Source organism: Balaenoptera ricei, chromosome 8, assembly GCF_028023285.1.
Source record: "Balaenoptera ricei isolate mBalRic1 chromosome 8, mBalRic1.hap2, whole genome shotgun sequence".
In the NCBI taxonomy this organism is placed as follows: Eukaryota; Metazoa; Chordata; class Mammalia; order Artiodactyla; family Balaenopteridae; genus Balaenoptera; species Balaenoptera ricei.
The window spans coordinates 58,291,432-58,308,544 of NC_082646.1; the positions used below are offsets into that span (position 1 = coordinate 58,291,432).

General features: G+C 56.5%; 1 protein-coding gene across 1 annotated transcript in view; it reads right to left on the minus strand.

The window, feature by feature from the left end:
- Positions 1-17,113, minus strand: part of MYO7A (myosin VIIA) — a 105,260-nt gene that overhangs the window by 73,089 nt on the left and 15,058 nt on the right. Inside the window, exons 3-12 of the mRNA XM_059930729.1 lie at positions 13,910-14,062; positions 6,631-6,815; positions 6,020-6,141; positions 5,790-5,932; positions 5,402-5,515; positions 4,059-4,212; positions 3,269-3,345; positions 2,615-2,734; positions 1,711-1,853; positions 499-709 (exon numbers count right to left, since the gene is read on the minus strand). Coding sequence (XP_059786712.1) covers positions 499-709; positions 1,711-1,853; positions 2,615-2,734; positions 3,269-3,345; positions 4,059-4,212; positions 5,402-5,515; positions 5,790-5,932; positions 6,020-6,141; positions 6,631-6,815; positions 13,910-14,062 — 1,422 coding nt within the window. The remainder of the gene's footprint in view (positions 1-498; positions 710-1,710; positions 1,854-2,614; positions 2,735-3,268; positions 3,346-4,058; positions 4,213-5,401; positions 5,516-5,789; positions 5,933-6,019; positions 6,142-6,630; positions 6,816-13,909; positions 14,063-17,113) is intronic.

Genomic DNA, 17,113 nt, shown 5'->3' on the forward strand with positions numbered 1-17,113 from the left:
TCAAGCCCACCCTCTCCTCCCTGTCGTCCCACTCTCCACCAGGCCCTACTGCCTTTCCTGCCCCCTGTCTTTTCACTCCCTCTTCTGTCTTTCCCAACAGCTTCCCTCCCTTTACTTATGCCCCACACAGGAGCTCTCTGGGCCTCCATTTCCCCATCTGTTAAGTGGGTGAATTGGAATTACACAACCTTGAAAGTACATTCCAGCTTAGAAAATCTATTTCCCATGATTAAAATCATGAGAGCAGCCCCTCCCCCACTCTAAGACATATTCCGCATCTGGAGCACCTATTCTGCACCAGCTGCATGCTTAGATCTTCATAGTTTGGTCCAGGACCCACTGGACCGTAGGTAATTCCCAAATGTCAGATGAGAGCACTTGAACCGGCCCCAAAGCTGCTCTGAGAGGCGCGTGTCATTAGTCCCATTCCACAGATGAGGAAAGCGGAGGCTCAGAGTGTGGAGGGGACGTGTCTGCCCCGCTCCGCTGCAGGCCCACCTTGGGGAACTTGCTCTCCTCATCGATGAGGGAAATGATGTTCATGGGCTTGTTAGCGATCATGTCCAGGGCGTCCTGGTTGTCTGTGAACTCGATGTGCAGCCAGTCGATGCTCTCCAGGTCATACTCCTCCTGTTCCAGCTTGAACACGTGCCGCACGAAGAACTGCTGCAGGTGCTCATTGGCGAAGTTGATGCACAGCTGCTCGAAGCTGCAGGGAGGGGTGCAGGGCACAGGTGGCAGCGGGAGGCAGGGGGATGTTCAGGCCCTGCCTTGCTGCTCAGGGGCCGGCCCCAGCTTGGTGTGCAGTGTGCCCCTGGGACTTCCAATCTCTGAGGTGAACCAGCATTGCAAGTGCAACCCCCTCCATTACCGAAGAGGACACGGAGGCCCAGAGAGGGCACAGCACTTGCCCAAGGTCACTCAGTGAGTCGGAAGGAGAGTTAAGGCTGGAGCCCTCTTCCCTGCATGACCAGGCCCTGGGAGAGGGCTGGTAGATGGGCACCACACCCCTGGCAGAGCACCTGGGAGAGGAAGAGCCAAGGCACTGGGAAGGGGCCTCAAAGAGAGACCCAAAGCGTCAGCAGACGTGGGAAGGGGGCTCGTGAGATTTGGCAAGAAGGGCCTTGACAGTGACATCTCTGAGCCACCAACTCAGTGCTCTCCCAGGTGACAGACACTTCATGTGTTCAGTGTGGGTGTTTTGGTGGTGTGGAGGGCTTTGAGACATCTGAACATTACAGGAATTGAAGTGACTTGCCTGGGGTCACACAGCTAAAAAGTGGGGCAGGGCTGGCTGCCTCCAGCTCCAGTGTCCACCTGGGCCTGCTCCATCCATCTGCCCCTCACACAGCCCCCAAGTGGGACACCAGCGATGGCCAACACCCCATCTCAAGCTGGGCTCAGTCCCAGCCTCACCTGCTTTGAGGCACCTTGGAGCTTGGACGCTGGACTGATGGGCAGCGGGGACTAGAGTGTCTGTGATGGTGTGAGAGCCTTTGCTCCACCACCCCAGCTGGCCTCAGCTGACCCAGGGACTGGAGGGGACAGGGAAGAAGGGGAAAGGGCCCCACAGGGTGTCTGGAGTCAAATTTTCCAACAGCCTGGCATGAGTGTGCTTGGAGCCAGCTAAATGTAGTTTAAAGGGAGACATTTGACACTTAAGCCCATGTTGTAGAAGAAAATTCCCACAGGACACAGCCCATGTGGTACCTGTTCACAGCAAAGTTCTCGAACCCAAAGATGTCCAGGAGGCCAATGGACCGCCGAGAGTTCGTCACTTCCTGGGAGGGAGGCTTGTAAATTGCTGCGTTGATCTTGTCCACAATCCACACAAAGAGCCGCCCGTAGATCCCCTGCGGGCAGAGGCAGCCGCATAAGCCACGGGGAGCAGCCAGAGCCTCCCAGGAGGACCGGCCAGGCTCCTGGGCCTCCGTGGCCCCACTCCAGCCCCTTCCTGCTGCACGAAACCCCCAAGCTTTTATTCCAGCTTCTCCCTCTCCGTGGAGCACCCTCTCCTGCCAGAACAATTCCTGCCTGTTTTTCAAAGCCCTGTGGAGATATCAGCTCCACCAAGAAACTTCTCCTGACCTCACACAGTTTGGGCTCCCATCTCTCCAACCACCTCTGTCTCCCCTTCAGCTCTGATTATCACGAGGGTCCCAGAGCCCAGCACAGGGCCTGGCACAGCGGAGGGGCTCAATGGATGACAAAATGGCAGGACTGGGGGGCCTCTCCACCCGACCCAGCCCCTCTGTGGCGGTCTTCGTTGGAGAGATCAGAGAGGGTATCCCCTGGGCTGGGAATAGCACAGCAGACTGAGTGACCAAAGATTATCATTCAGCATGAAGCAGCCCAGGTGTGGAGGGCCTCAGGGCACCAGAGCTGTTGGGGCCCCTGAAGAGCACAGCTCCCAGCCCCTTGTGGGAAAGACGAATGAGGCTCCGGGGAAGGCAGACTCTTGCCCAGGCCCCAGAGAGAGCCAGTGGCTGGAGCCGGACCCAAGGGCAGACCGGGGTCAAGGCCCAGACGTCCTTCCAGCTCTGTGGACTCCTCGGCTCCTGTCCATCAACAACCCCACCTCCCGTGGGGCGGGGAGAGCCGGCAGCCACTCCACCTTGACGAAGGCGTCTCTCACGTCCAGCGCCTGCTCCCTGCTGAGCGGGGTGGACACCGTCTCCCCGCGGGTGATGAGGGTGCGGCTGGTCAGGCAGTTCATCAGGTCTGGGGGGTTCACCTAGTGGGGCAACATCCAGGCACCCCTCAGCCACCCGCCAGCCTGCCCCTCCCTCCATCACACCTAGAGCCCCTCCCACTTTCCACCAGGCCTGACTCAGACTCTGCCCTCCACGGCCATATCCTCCCCAGTCATCAAACCCACCCAAGGGCCGCTGAGAAGGAACTGCTCTCTCCTCAACAGCCCCCTCCCATCCCCCCAGCATGTCCCCTGTCCCTCCGGCACTGGCTTTGACTCTGGCTTTATTTATACCAGTTTTCCAACTCGAGGCAGAGCCTAGTAAATCTTTACTACAAGACTGACTGACCCTCTCAGGGCGCCCCCATGCTCCACACCCTCCCCAGGGGCAGCCGCGCTAGGTCTCCACTCCTCCTCCGGGACCTGTGCCCAACACAGATCCTGCACACAACCGGTTCTCGACGTCGAACTTCTAGAACTCTCCAAGCAGAGGGCCCCAGCTCCCTGAGCCTGAAGTCAAAACTGCTCCTCTGGGAGAAAGAGAAGCAGCCGAGGGGACAGAAAGCTCTCACTGACCTCGAGCAGAGACGCGGCTGTGGCCAGGGACGGGGAGAAGAGGACCTCGCAGGCATCCAGGTTTTCAAACGTACGGTCTGTCAGCAGCACCAGGGCACAGCGTCAGGCAAGAGGGGGTGGGCGTGGGGGGAAAGGGACAGTCTAGGAGAACGAGGTGGCTCTGCCCACTCTCAGGGGGACTGCCCTGCCCACAGAGGGCATCAGCACCATGACTAAATGCTTTTCTGGGTTAATATCAGTTTGACAAATGTTGTCACCATGAGCCACGGGCACCAGGAGGGTAGGGAGCATGCATGCCCAGTATCTGGCTCTATGCCTGACATCCAAGTAGCAGACGCTGGCAGTCATGGCCCCCTCTCCCATGACCCCCACTCCAGACCCCCAGAGCAATCAGGGGCTCCTGAGACAGGCTTGGTGAACTTGTCTAGCTCTGTGCCTGATACCATCTGCCCTTCGCCGAATGTGCCGTGCTCTCTCAGGCCTCAGGACCTTTGCACAGGCTCTTCCTTCTGCCTTGTGCATGCTTTCTCCATGTCTCTTAGTCTTTCAAGACTCACTAGACTGTGAGCTCCTTAGAGCTGGGATCATTCATTCACACTGAGCAAACGTTCCCAGAGCTCTTACTCTGTCCCGGGACCATGCTGGACACCAGGGCAAGAGCAGAGTGGACTTGGTGCCTGTCTCAGAGGACCACCTCCCAGCCTGGCACATTGCTGGAGTGTCAGATGAGTGAACGTGTTCCCTTTTCTAGCCTGCCTTCTTTTCTGAAGATGGCTGTTCAGTCACTCACCTTCATACTGCAGGTTGCCCAGGTGCAGGATGGCGGCCAGGAGCTTCGAGATCTCCCAGTTCTCCGTGTCAGTGAACATGAGCACCTTCATGGCCGAGCGGATGTTGGCATACTCCTGGCTGTCCTCGCGGCCCTCACAGGTTATGCAGTTACCCTGGTGGGAGGGGGTGGGAGAGTGGGGTGCAGAAGGGTGTCAGCGAGGCCACAGGTACCCACAGAGAGGCAGTGCCTGGGCTGAAGGGCCCTCTGCCTGGCCAGGCCAGCCTGGCTTTCTGACCACTGACTTCACCTGTGACTCCTCCAGAAAGTCTAGAAAGCTCCTGGCTGGCCTTCTCCAGAATACATTTCCCACATCTGGGGAGCGTGGATGCCCCTTCTTCCCATGGGTGAGAGGAGCCAGCTCGCTGATGCCAGGCCTGCCCCCGTCACCCTGCCTGGCAGCCACAGCACCAAGGCCTTACCTTACCCCTCCCCCCCCGGACACCCCCCCTCAGGAACTGGGACCCCTCACAAGGTGCAGCCTGGGGTAGAAGGTGGGAGGTGGTAACTACAGACAGGCAGGGCATCACCTGGGCTCTGCCCCATTGGGTGTGCCTATGAGACCCGTGTTTGCATGTGTGTGTGTATGTGTGTGTATCCGAGTGTGCCAGCCAGCTAACGGAAGTGTCCAGAAAGGCCTGCCACACCTACAGTACACACACACACACACCCCTTGGTTGTCCCACATCCCTCAGGTGCCATAGCCCACACTTGTGTCCACGTGGCTGGCCCACCTCAGGTCCAGACAACCAGGCATGGGCTCCCCCCAGGGCTAGGGAAGCTGGTGCCCCCCAATCCAGCCTGCTGTGTGCATGGTCCACCACTGGCGCTGAGTGGCAGCAATGGCCTCAGGCCCACTTTTCCTTTATGGCCAGACAGCAACAAGAGGCTGGCACCAGGACCCTGCAACCAGAAAGCCCCTGAGGCTGAAGCCACAGCAGGCTGTACCCCGCAATCCCGGGGGCCCTGGCAGAGGTCCCAGTCTCCATGTCCTCAAAGAATAACGTATCACCTCACACGTGTGCAGACAGGGCCGGGCGTGTGTACATGTGGGCATGTGTGTGTCTACGCGTCCCTGGGTCTGGGACGTCTACACAGTTAGGAATGTGTGTGTCTGTGGTGATAATTCATCTAGATGTGTGTACAAGCAGGTGTGTGCCCACGTGGGGAACAGGCCTTATGGTGGGCTGGGGCCAGTCAGAGGATGGAAGAAAGCCCACAAAGAAGTTCCTACCCACCAGGTCTGGAGCTGGGAAGGGGCTGGGATGGTGTCCCCCTCCCCGGGTGCCCCACCTGGGCCTCACCATGGCCAAGTAATTATAGTCCGTGGCCTGGCCCAGGCCCAGCTTCCTCTTCTGCTCCTCACTCATGCCCTCCAGCATGCAGTAGAACACGTGGTAATTCCTTTCATCGGGGGCCTAAAAATGGGAGCACAAGGTGTTGGGGGATGGGAGGGCAGGAGGAGGCCATCAGGAACCAGACAGTCAAGCAGACGTAAACAGTTTACTATGTTAACAAGTGCCTTTCATGAAAAAGTCCCCGTGGGTGGGTTTCCTGCTGGGATTTCAGGCACTGAGGCAAGCAAGCAGCAACACGGGGACAAGCAAGGCTCTGCAGATGGCGTGCACCCCACACCCCGCTGAGGCTGGGGCTCCTGCGCAGGCGCAGCTCTGCCCAGGGGCTCAGGCCCACCTGGCGACAGACACGTGACTTCTCCAGCAGGTACTGCTCGATCCTGGCGCCCTCGATGGCGCCCCGCTTGTTGAAGTGGATGTCAATGTACTTCCCGAAGCGGCTTGAGTTGTCGTTGCGAATGGTCTTGGCATTCCCAAATGCTGCAGGGTGGGCAGACGTTCATGGGTCACGGTCAGTGTCAATCACCCCCCCAGCCCCCCAGCCCCGCCCTGAGAGCCCGGCCCTACCTTCCAGGATGGGGGTGGCTTCCAGCACCTGCTGCTCGATCCACGAGTGCTGCCCACTGATGGCCGCCAGGAACTGCAGGATCAGCTTTGTGCTCTCCGTCTTCCCTGCCCCAGACTCCCCACTGCAGAGGAGACCCAGGCAGAGGCAAGACCTGTTACTGCCCTAAACTGCGGCCCCCCCTCCAACCAGCTTCCTATCTGTAAAATGGGCTGACGCTAAGGACCTTCCAGGCCTGGGGAAGGCGAAAGGAGCTCAGTGCCCTGCCACAGCTAAAGGTTACTTTCTTTCCCCTTCATTCAGACACACACACTCTTCCATCCACACTGCCACACAGCATGGCATGAACTAGATGCTCGATCAATGCTTTGTTGTTTTACCCTCTGCCCAAGAGAGAACAGGAGCCTGAGGTTGCAACTGACCGTAATTTAACAGGAGCCAGCAGTAAACAAGGTTGGTCTCAAAAGTTAACATGAGCTTTGGTAGCATTAATAGAGGTATAAGGCCTGGGAAAGGGGAGGTGATTCTCTATATTATGAGGCATTAGCGGGAGCACAGAGCAGGAGTTCTAGGGGCCAAGCCTGGAGCTCCATGCTGGTCCTGGGCCGCCCACCTGATGATGCAGCACTGGTCACGGCTGTTGCGCTTCATGTTGAAGTAGCAGTTGTCAGCAATGGCAAAGATATGTGGGGGCATCTCCCCAATCTTCTTGTTGGTGTACTGGCGGATGTGTTCTGGCGAGTAGATAGAGAGCAGCTGGTAGGGGTTCACAGCCACCAGGATGGAGCCCGTGTAGGTCTGTGGGCAACAAGGAACAGGGAGCTCACCCCTTCCCATGTGGGAGGTTCTGACTCTACAAAGCTCTCAGGCTCTGCCCTGCTCCGTCCCTCTGGAAGGGACAGCACTGGCTTTGGAGTCACATGGATCTGGGGTCAGAATCCTACCTCCCTATGAGCTGGGGGTGGGGCCTTCAGATTAGCATTGGGTCGGGCTCACAGTAGGTGCTCAGAGACATTTGATGAAAGGAGGGAGGAAGTGGGGAGGGAGGGAAGGCGGGTCTCAAAGCCTCAATTTCCTTATCTTTATCCATAAAATGGGCATAATATAACTGTTTATGAAGATTAAAGAAGATGGTGGACTTTACAATTTATAGCACACTGTAGGTAATCCTCAAATGCTGGCTCCCACCTTTGCCTCCAAACCCTGCATCCCAAACTTTCAGAGTAAAATTCACAAACGGGACCTTTCCAGAGTGGAGGAGTTGGGTTGGTGAGGGGGGAGTGGAATGAAGCCATAAAGAGCTAAAGGGGCTGGGTGGGCCCCAGTCTCTGCAGCACTGGCCCTGTGCTCTGGGGGACAGAGCGCCTCCAGCCATCCTGGGCAGTGGGGACACACAGGCCAGACACACCTCAGAGAGCCTCCTGGGGGCTTTCTCTCCTCGGGCTTCTCTGTTAGGGCACCTATGTGCAAAGTTTCCTGTTGTGGGCCCGGGCCCTGCCACACAGGGGACAACAAGGCCTGACCCTCCTGCCGCCAGGACACAGGGAGGCCCTCAGGGGTTACTTCTCCTTCCCTCCCCACCTCTCCCCACTCCAACTCAAAAAAGTCAGGCCCAGCTTATAATTGGTGATGGATCTATTGACATCTGGGCCCGGAGGGGTTGAAGAAAGATGTGACTGTGCAGGGGAGGTGACAGCCCTGCCCATCCCCTCCCACCCAGGGCCCAGTGCCTCCTACCAGAGCCCCAGTCACGCCCCAGCAGCCTCAGCCCAAGGTGGCCGTGCAGGGAAGGTGCTGCTGCCAGCACCGCATGCCAGGGCAAGTGCCCACCGCGGGGGCAGGTGTGGCCATGCAAAGCTGCCCTGGGCTGAGCGCCCCAGACCCAGGCTTCTCTCCTGCCAGACATTGCCCTTTTGGGCCCCAGTGGACTCTCCTCTCCCCCTGGCTCTTCCTACCAGCTAGACTCTGGTAACCAGGCAGGAGAGACAGCCACAAGGAACATCCCTTTGGCAGATCACTTCGCTTCTCTAAGCCTCAGTTTGCTCATCTGTAAAAGGGAGAGGGTTAACACCCACCTCTCGGGGCTGTCGTAGAGACCAAAGGGCACAACCTCTGGCAGGTGTCTGGTACAGAGTCGGCTGTCCACAAGTGCTCCCTTCCTTTCTTCTGAATACTTCCTTAACAAAGCGATGCTCAACGACCTGGCCCGTGATCACCATGTGGCCTTGGCCAGCTAGGCTCCGCGCTGTCATTCAAGAACCCTTCCCTGAGGCACGTGCGGGGGCTGACAGCCACACGCTGGGTGGCAGGGAGGGAGAGCCTGGGGCCCTGGCAGCTCGCACCAGGCACAGGGATTCCTTGAGATTGGGGGGGAGGGGGGGGAGGGGGCAGTGGAGGGCCTGTCAGTGGGGATCAAGCACAGAGGCATAAAAGGACAGGACATTTGGGAGGATTGCTGGGAAAAGGTCACCCTGGCAGCTGGGGAGAATGAATAGCAGCTACAGACGCAGGAGGCAGAGACACTATTTCAGATCCAATGAACCGATCGACGGGGGTAGTCAGAGCCAGACCGAGGTGGCCCTGAGGACAGACCAAGCACAGGGCAAAGGGAGCACTGAGATGCCACAAGAAGCCTTCCAGGGGCTGGGCCTGGATCCTCTTCTCCCCCTCACAGCTCCCAATGCCCTCTCTACTCTGCCCACAGCCCAGAGGGCCCTCCTGAGCACTAGACCCCTCAGCGCCCTCCCCAACTTGATGTCCATCAGCCTGTCCAGAGGGGAGCTCACTCTCCCCTCCAACCCTGCTCCTCCTCTGCCTCCCGGCTCGGCCAACAGCACCACCGCCATCCTTCACAGCCGACCTTCACCACCGTCCTTCACCGCCGACCTTCACCACCGACCTTCACCGGGGTGGGACGCCGGGAAGCCTCCCTCTCCTTCATAACGATGCACTTCTCTCCGTGGGCACGGCCACCTCCCCAGCCAGGCGTCTCCCCTCTGGGCTCCCAGCTTCCACACTGCCCCCTACAATCTGTCCTCCACTGGGAACCAGAGTCAGCTCTTTGAAAATCTGACTGTGTCATCCCCCTCCTGAAAACCCTCAAGAGATTCCCCATGGCCTCAGGACAAAGTCAATATCCTTTCCCTGCCCACAAGACCTCGGAGCCCTGGCCCGGTTAGCCTCATCCCACAGCCAGAGGCTCCCTCCATATTAAACCTTCTGTTAAAAGCACCACGCTCCATCCCCTGCCCCCTCACCCAGCTACTGCCTGCTCATCCTTCAGGTCCAAACGGAGATGAGCGCTCCCCCCACAGGAAGCCAGACACCCTCCTGTGTGACCCATCACAGCCTCCATGGTCCCCTTCACTTGGCCCCCGACTGCTCCATAGTTCTGGTTCAAGGCCTCTGCCCCCAGCCTCACTCCTCTCTCTACCTGGGGCCCAATACTGTGCACAGTGCATAGGACACGCTCAGCAAATGTTTGGCAAGTGAACGAATGAGTCACTAAATTAATGGATGGAGAAGAAGTTCACTGCTGTCCACAGGAAACAGCAAGAAAAGGGGCTGAGGGGACAGGCCTGTCAGCAACACTGCGGCAGGCCTGCCTACGCTGACAGGAAGGATGGCCCGGGGCTGGGGCTAGTGGAAAAAGCACACAAGTGTGGGGAGGAATGCTATCATTTTGTAGAAAAAAATTTTAATTATATATATGTATAATTTAATATCATATATATCATATATAGTCTTTCTCTTAGAGGATAAATAAGAAGTTAGTAGCAGTGGTTATCTCTGTGGCAGAAGGAATATTTTCCAATCTGTAGCACATATACCCATTTCAAACTAAATAATAAAAACGAAGCCTTTTCCTTCAGCGAGAGGACCCGGCCCAGCAGAAGGACAAGGACACACCACCTGCCAGGAAGATCCCTGTCGGGCGCAGGACTTTGCAGCTTCCAGGCCATCTCTCCCTGTACTGTCAGAAGGCCACTGTGAGGTGCAGTCATGGCGCCCCTTCTCAGATGGGAGAATTGAGCCTCCGAGAAGGGGCGGGACTTGCCAAGGTCACACAGCAGATAAGCAGGGAGTGGGATGAAGGAGGGACCCTGGCACCAGAACCCCAGCTCTCGCCTCCGCACCTGGGCTCCCCCAAATCCCAGGAATTCACCTGTGAGACTGCGGAGCTGGCAGTGGGGGAGGTAAAAGAAGTGAGGGGCTTGGCCACTGCTGACAATGAGACTCAGGCCCGTCCTGCCTTTCTCTGGGCCTCAGCACCCATCCGTCCCCTGAGGTTCTAGGCACTGCTCCCTGAGGCCCTCTGGCTCTGTCTATCCAAGGGTTCATTGTCAGCAGAGAGTTAATGTCCAACTACCCAGCACAGGCCTCTTCTCAAGTCTCCATAATAAAGCCTGCCCTGTGGGCCCATGGGCTGGAGTAGGGAAGAGATAAGGATTATTCCCAAGCCAAGGACATAGTACACAGGTCCCTAGGGGCCCCCAAGTCCGCAGGTGGAGATCAAGGAGCCTCTCTTGGGCCAGAGACACACCCCAGGAGATATGGTAGGAATCCACCTCCTCCAGGAAGCCTCCGGGCCTGCTAGCCCTGGGGCCTCTCCCTTAGCAGGCCATAGAGACCAAGACATACATCTTAGACACATACACCTTCCCAGTGTCACAGAGGCACCCACCCCATTGTGCCAAAGGGACGGCTGAGACCAGAAATGGGTAGGGACTCCCTAAAGGCAACCTGTCAAGACCTGGATCCAGGCCCCCCAGCTCCCAGACCAGGGCTCCAGCCCGTGTTCAGCATCAGCCCTGCCACCTATTGCCCGCAAGACCCAGGGACGACCCCTGGCCTCTGGGACCACCCAGTGAGAGGTTGCTAGGTGTCCTCTGAGGGCTCTGCCCCATGTAAGATGTCTTGGGCTGACTTACGGCCCTGGGGTGCTGTCCCTCACGCTCCTGGGGGCAGGCCAGCTGGAGCAGGCAAGCCCTGGGCAGACAGTCAGGGACAGAGCGTCCTCTGGGCCCAAGGCTGTGAGTGGCCGTGGTAATCTGAGGAAATCCTGGGTGCATGGGGGTGTGCCCAGGGTAACCCAAGCCATGAAGTGACCAGGGGTTGCCATGGTTAGGGACAGGTATGGTTTCTGGGTGGGACAATGGCCTGGCTGCTTCTTCAAAGCCCTGCTCTAATCCCACTTCATCCACCCAGTCACAGAATCATAGAGTCAGCAAGTCAAGGAAACCTTCTTAAGCCCTACAATTCTGGAGCACAGCTCCCCAGACCAACAGACACCCAGCATCTTAGGCCCACAGACTATCCAAGCTGGGCACCTTCCAGGTGCCATGACTTGATTTCCAGCCATGAGTCTCTGAAGGAGAAAGACAGCTCAGACACCCCGTGTGGGCACCACCCCTATGCCCTCCCCACCCTCACCCGCGCCTCCTCTCCCTCACCCAAAAATCAGTCAGAAAGGCTACTAGTGAAACTTCTAATGAGGCAAATGGTGCAGATCTCAGGGTTCTCTGGAGAATCCACAAACCTCTAGAATTCTTTTCTTTGATCCCACAGTCAACCTAGGTAAGGCCTAATGTTCAAGCTGATTTCTCTGCTGGCTGCCAGCTAATCAGTCTACCCTCAAAACTTCACAAACAAGATTCACTGATTTCGGACTGTCTGAAGTTTTTTCCTCCCCTCTCCCTTTTGAATCCTGTTTTTGCCTTTGTTCTTTGATTCAGTCTACCAACCGACTCCCCCTCACTTACTAAGAACCAGTTTGCCGGCAAAATCACTAAACTACGCGCAAAATAACCAACTACATGCCTCTGAATTATTCTTAGACATTGTCCGCGGGGTTCCTGGTGGAAACAACTCCCACCTCACTCAGCTCCCCGCCCCGTGAAGCTCACCCCCAAAAGGAGATTGTGTCAGGACATCAGCTCTGCAGTGGCCTCCCTGGGCAGGCAGGTAGGCAGGCTTCCACTCACCTCCAGACCCAAGTGTCAGACTCCACCCAGGCCTGGGTGGACGGCCATGGAGAGCGCCCGGACCCTCCTGTGTCCACCTGCTGTCCAGAGAGAGGAGGGAGGAGGGAACCGCCAAGAACTGGGGTGCAGACACCAGAGGTTCCCATGGGATATCTCTGGCCTGGGCTCAAGTCCTAGCTGCCCCCCCACATTGTCTAGGTGACACTGCTCACATCTGGAGGTGCCATTGTGCCCTGCCCCCTGGATGAGGAAAGGAGGGAGAGGGGCTTTGTCGGTACTAAGGGGCTCCCTGAGAAAGCTGCTTGCTGAGCCTATGCAATCAACATACATCAAGGGCCCAAGCACAGCCTCTTCTTGGGAGCTTAAAGCTGCAGAATGACCCAGAGTGGGGAGGCTGGCAGAGGGCCTCCAGAGCAGCCGAGGCACCACAATTCTAGGACTTCTGAGGGCCCGAGAGTTCCTTGTTGTGCTTCCTCAGACTCTCCCAGCTCTGTCTCCCTGGCTCCCCTTCCAGTCCTGACGAATCACTTACTTGGCACGGTCCTGCCTCAGGCCTTCTGTTCATGCAGTGCCCCTTCCTGAACGCCACCTCCACCAGCAGTCAGGAAGTGACCTGGGAGTGAGACCTCACTCCTACAGACCCTGCGGAACCAGCTCCGCACCTCTCTCAGGCACTTATCACCCCACACCTCCCCTGAGCATGCCCAGCCTGGGGACCTGGCTCAGGGGGCTCCCTCCTGCTCTCTCCTTGTTGTACACCCACAGCTTCCTTCACCCCTGAGCTGCTTGGGCACACAGCTCTGGGCCTGGCTAAGCCTTATAGCGCCTCAGTTTCCCTGTCTGTAAAATGGGACTAGGTCAGCAGTTCTCAGAGTGTGGTCCAAAGACGCCTGAGGGTCCCAGAGACCCTTTCAGGAAGTCCATAAGGTCTTGTCTTTTCCACCTCTATATCTGTGAGGCCAGATTTTTTTCATACACTTCAGCCAAAACAATATTACATCAGTCTGGATGTTAAGCAGATACGAGAATCGGGTTGTCTTCTATTAAGTCAGATACTAAAAATATTTGAAAAAAATGTAAAACAATGCCCCTCTTCTTACTAATTGTTTTATGTTGGCAAATATATTTATTTTTCATAAAAATACATTATCCTGTAATGGATTTTTTTGTGGTTATTTTTAAATGTCTCAGTTATAATTTCTAATATGTTAAATATCAATAGATATAACCCACATAAACAAAAGCTCTTTGAGGTCTTCAATAATTTTTAAGAACATAAAGCGTTCCTGAGGCCAGAAAGTGTGAGAATCTCTAGACTAAATGATCTTGATGGGCCCTTCTTGTTCTGATGGTCTCTGAGCTCACCTCTTGGGATCAGCTCACTCCTGGCTGAGTGAGATGCTCTTTATTTGTCCTCTTGAGTTTCAAGGTGGGGAAGTGTGGGGTGTGTGTATGACTGGTTCCAATTTCAAGGGTTTGGGGGATCAAGGAGCATGTCCATCCTCCATCCCCTTCAAGAGGACACAGACTTCCAACCCATCCTCTCTTGACCTTGAGGACCCGTGGCAGGTCCTGACCCCACAGCAAACCCAGGGAGAGGAGCAGCTCCCCCATCTCTGGGCAAAGCACTGAGCCTGTCACCGTCCCCTCCCTGGTCTGGCTTCCCAGCGGTTTCAGCCCTACGGAGGCACATGAACCTTTGGAAGAAACCTCCCCGTTCTCCAATCACAGACCACACAAGCCACAGCCCAGAAGAGAGGATGAGCCACAGACCCAAGCGGCCGTGGGCGTGGGCTGAGTCCCTGGTCCCCAGTGGCCAGCTGCAGAGGCTGGGCAGGGCTGGCTGCAAGTCAGAGGGACTGAAAGTGGGCGGGGCTGCTGGCGGGGTGGGGGTGGGGCGGCACTCACGTAGATGAGATGGTCTCGGTATCTAATGAGCAGGTTGCGCAGGATGCCAGCTTCGTTCAGGTCCCCCAAGCGGATCATGTCCTCCACGCCGTGGACCGATGTGGGGTGCATGGGCTTGATGTGCCTGGCGTTCTGCGGGGAGATCCAGTGTTCCTGCGGGGAGGCACAGTGGCTAACGTAAGCTAGTTGCGTTCTCCTGGCTGCACTTTGCTAGGGAAGAGTCCCGGGAGGGACGGGAACCCCGGGTATCTGCGACCCCATAAGGGCCTCTCCTGTGGCCAAACACTATCAGTTCTACCATCTATGAGGATGTTAGCGCCCACCCCTACCCTTCATGGACCACTCTTCCTCCTCTTAGGGGATTCTCTTTGCAGACCTAAGAGGTGGGCATGGCAGGGATTTTGGCCCTACCTTATGGTTGTCATAAAGGGGATTAGTCTCTCCAGTCACCTTACAGGATGGAGTGGAAAGTGTAATCATTGGAGTTAGACAGACTTGGCTTCAAATCCAAACTCCGACAAACAAATGCACAAAAATTATTCAGATAGTGTGATATTTCCTGCTGCCACGGGTGGCAGATAGTAGCACATCTGGGCAATAGCCTTGGTTCTTTCAACAAGTTTGCAAAGCCGTGGTTTCCTCTGACCTCCCCCCAGGTGGTCTCCAGCACCCTATACTCACAGTCCCAGCTTCTCAGAGAAGTGAGAATCTCTCCTGTGCTCTGCAGTGTGGCTACAACCTGAGTCAAGCCTCCAAAGCCCCCTGGGGCCCCCTCCTTGTTCCCAAATGCTAGAACCCTGGGAGCCTCAGGACCAGGCAGAAAGCTGACTGGTTCCCCAGGCTGGGGTCGGTGGCTCCTCTGGGCTCCCACATACCCTAGGTCTCCCATTTCAAGGCAATGGTCACTGCCACTGTTGGAGCGCAGTTCTGGCCCTGACCCCTCAATTTTCCCCAAGGCTGGTTCCATGTCTGCTCTATCCCTGGTTCACAGTGCCTCATACAGGGGCCAGGCACAAATGACGTGGCAGGGAATCCCTGATGAGACAGATGGCCGGCTGGTGACTGCTAGGAACCAAGTCTGAATTAAAAGCAGAGTCCTAGTCATGGAGAGACCCCAGAAGTCCCCTGTTCCAGCCCCCTCACATCACATGAGAAAATAGGATCAGAGGACCACGGCCCTCAGAGAGATGAGGGGCAGGCCAGCGATTGCTCATGACTCCAGTTTCCCTGGCATTTCATGGCACCTCCTGGGCCGGGGCATTACATTCCAGGTCAGGCCCTCAGACAGCCCTGACATGAATGCGTCCGGTGGTGAGATCAAAGAACCTGCCTGGACTTTCCAATCCCGTGTGGAACATTCCTCTCTCCCACCCTATTTCTTGATAAAAGCTGATCCAATTGGAAAATTCCCTTTCCCTGACTCGGTCCTAAGCCCTGGAGTGGGCCAGAGGGGAGAGGACGCTGGGCAGGCTGTCTGCCTTCCCCGCTTGACCCCAACCTCTGGTCCCATAATTCCTCCCCAAGACACCTCGGCACAGAGTTAAGAGGTGGCTCAGCCACTGCGAGACCTGTAGCCCTGTGCACATCACTTTGCTTTCCTGAACCTCTACAGCCTCATCTATGAAATGGGAATGAGATTAACAATCCCTTTTTCTTGGAGATGTTGGGAGGGTTAATTGATACAATAATGGCCAACCTTTGTTTCACTCCTGCCAGGTCTAAAAAGCACTGGTGCCTGGTAATTGCTCAACCAGTGCTGGGTATTATCACTTTAATGTTTTCTAGTTTTTGTTGCAAAAGAGATGTATGCTCTCATTTGTTCCTCTTAACATCGCATCATGGAATTACCAGTCCCGTTTTACAGTGAGGAGTCACATTGGAGAGGCAAAGTGGCGTGCTCAGTTAAATGGCAGAGCTGAGCCTTTCCCCACCCCTTTCCTGCATGGAAGGTCACCCAGCTGAGGTCAGCAGCGCTCAGGTCAATGTCCACAGACACCTACAGCACAGACCAAAGTGTAACCAGGGCAGAAACTGAGGCCTGGCCCTGAAGGCATACCAGTGAGAGACAGAGAGGGAACATGGCCGATTCTAGGGCCTGGGGGCACATTTGGGAAAGAGCTGGCCTGGCACTGAGCTCAGAGAGGCAGGGACCACATGCTCTGTAGAGGAAGGGAAGGAGGGGTACACCTGGCAGTGAGAACAGCTTGGACAAGAGCAGAGCATTAGGACTTCAGTGAGGACTGGAGCCATGACCTTTCATTCATTCAGCAAGTCTTTACAGAGGACCTTCTCTGGGAGACCTTTTGCTGTCCTCTGGGGAACCAGATGTGATTCACCTGGTCCCTGCCCTCAAGCTGAGGGAGCCTGTGGGCAGACAGAGGGGTCAAAGATGATGGCCTGGAGGTGGGGTGGGGGGAGGGAGTGGGAGTAGGAAAGGCTGGTGAAAGGGGAGGCCAGAAGCCGCTATGGGCCCAATGCCACTGAAGCAAACCCAGCCCCCTAACCTGCTCCCAGCCAGCCAGCCACATCCCTCCCACCTCTGCAGCCCCCGTTCTCAGGGGGCAAGTGGGAGGGGACCTCTGGGATCCGGTGACACAGTTACGGGACACCATCTGACGTGCAACATGACCCAGATGAAACTCAAGCCTGCAGGCAGAGTCCCTCGGCCCCACCCGGGGGGTCCAGGCTAGTTCGTGGGCCTGTGTGTGCTGCCAGCCAAATCCGTGCCCCCATTCTGAGGCTGCAACCTCACAGGGGCTTCCTAGAAGGCCCTGGAACTGGAGCCTCTGGAATGACGTTGCAGGCACTCCATTTCTAAAGCTCAGGGGACAAAAGTGTGGTTAACAGAACCTGAGCTCCAAAGTTGCCACTGAGATGCTGGGAGAGGAAACACCCACACAGAGCCCAGAGGCCCCGGATCCTGACCCCAGCACCATCCCTCACTAGCTGTGTGACTCGTCCTGAGGGTCCCTCTCTGGACTCCAGTTTCCCCTTGGGGTAACAGTTGCTGTCCTCCCTGCCTTTCACAGACACTGTGAGGACCTAAAGCAGGACCCTGACTTAAGACCTTTTCTTCCCTCCCCAAGGCCCCACTCTCACTGTCTATCAAACTTACACTTCCTGTGTCCCTTTCCTTCAGGGCCACAAGAGATAAAGGGTTCAAGTGTTAGACTACTTCCAGGGCAGCGTCAGGGCGGACAATGA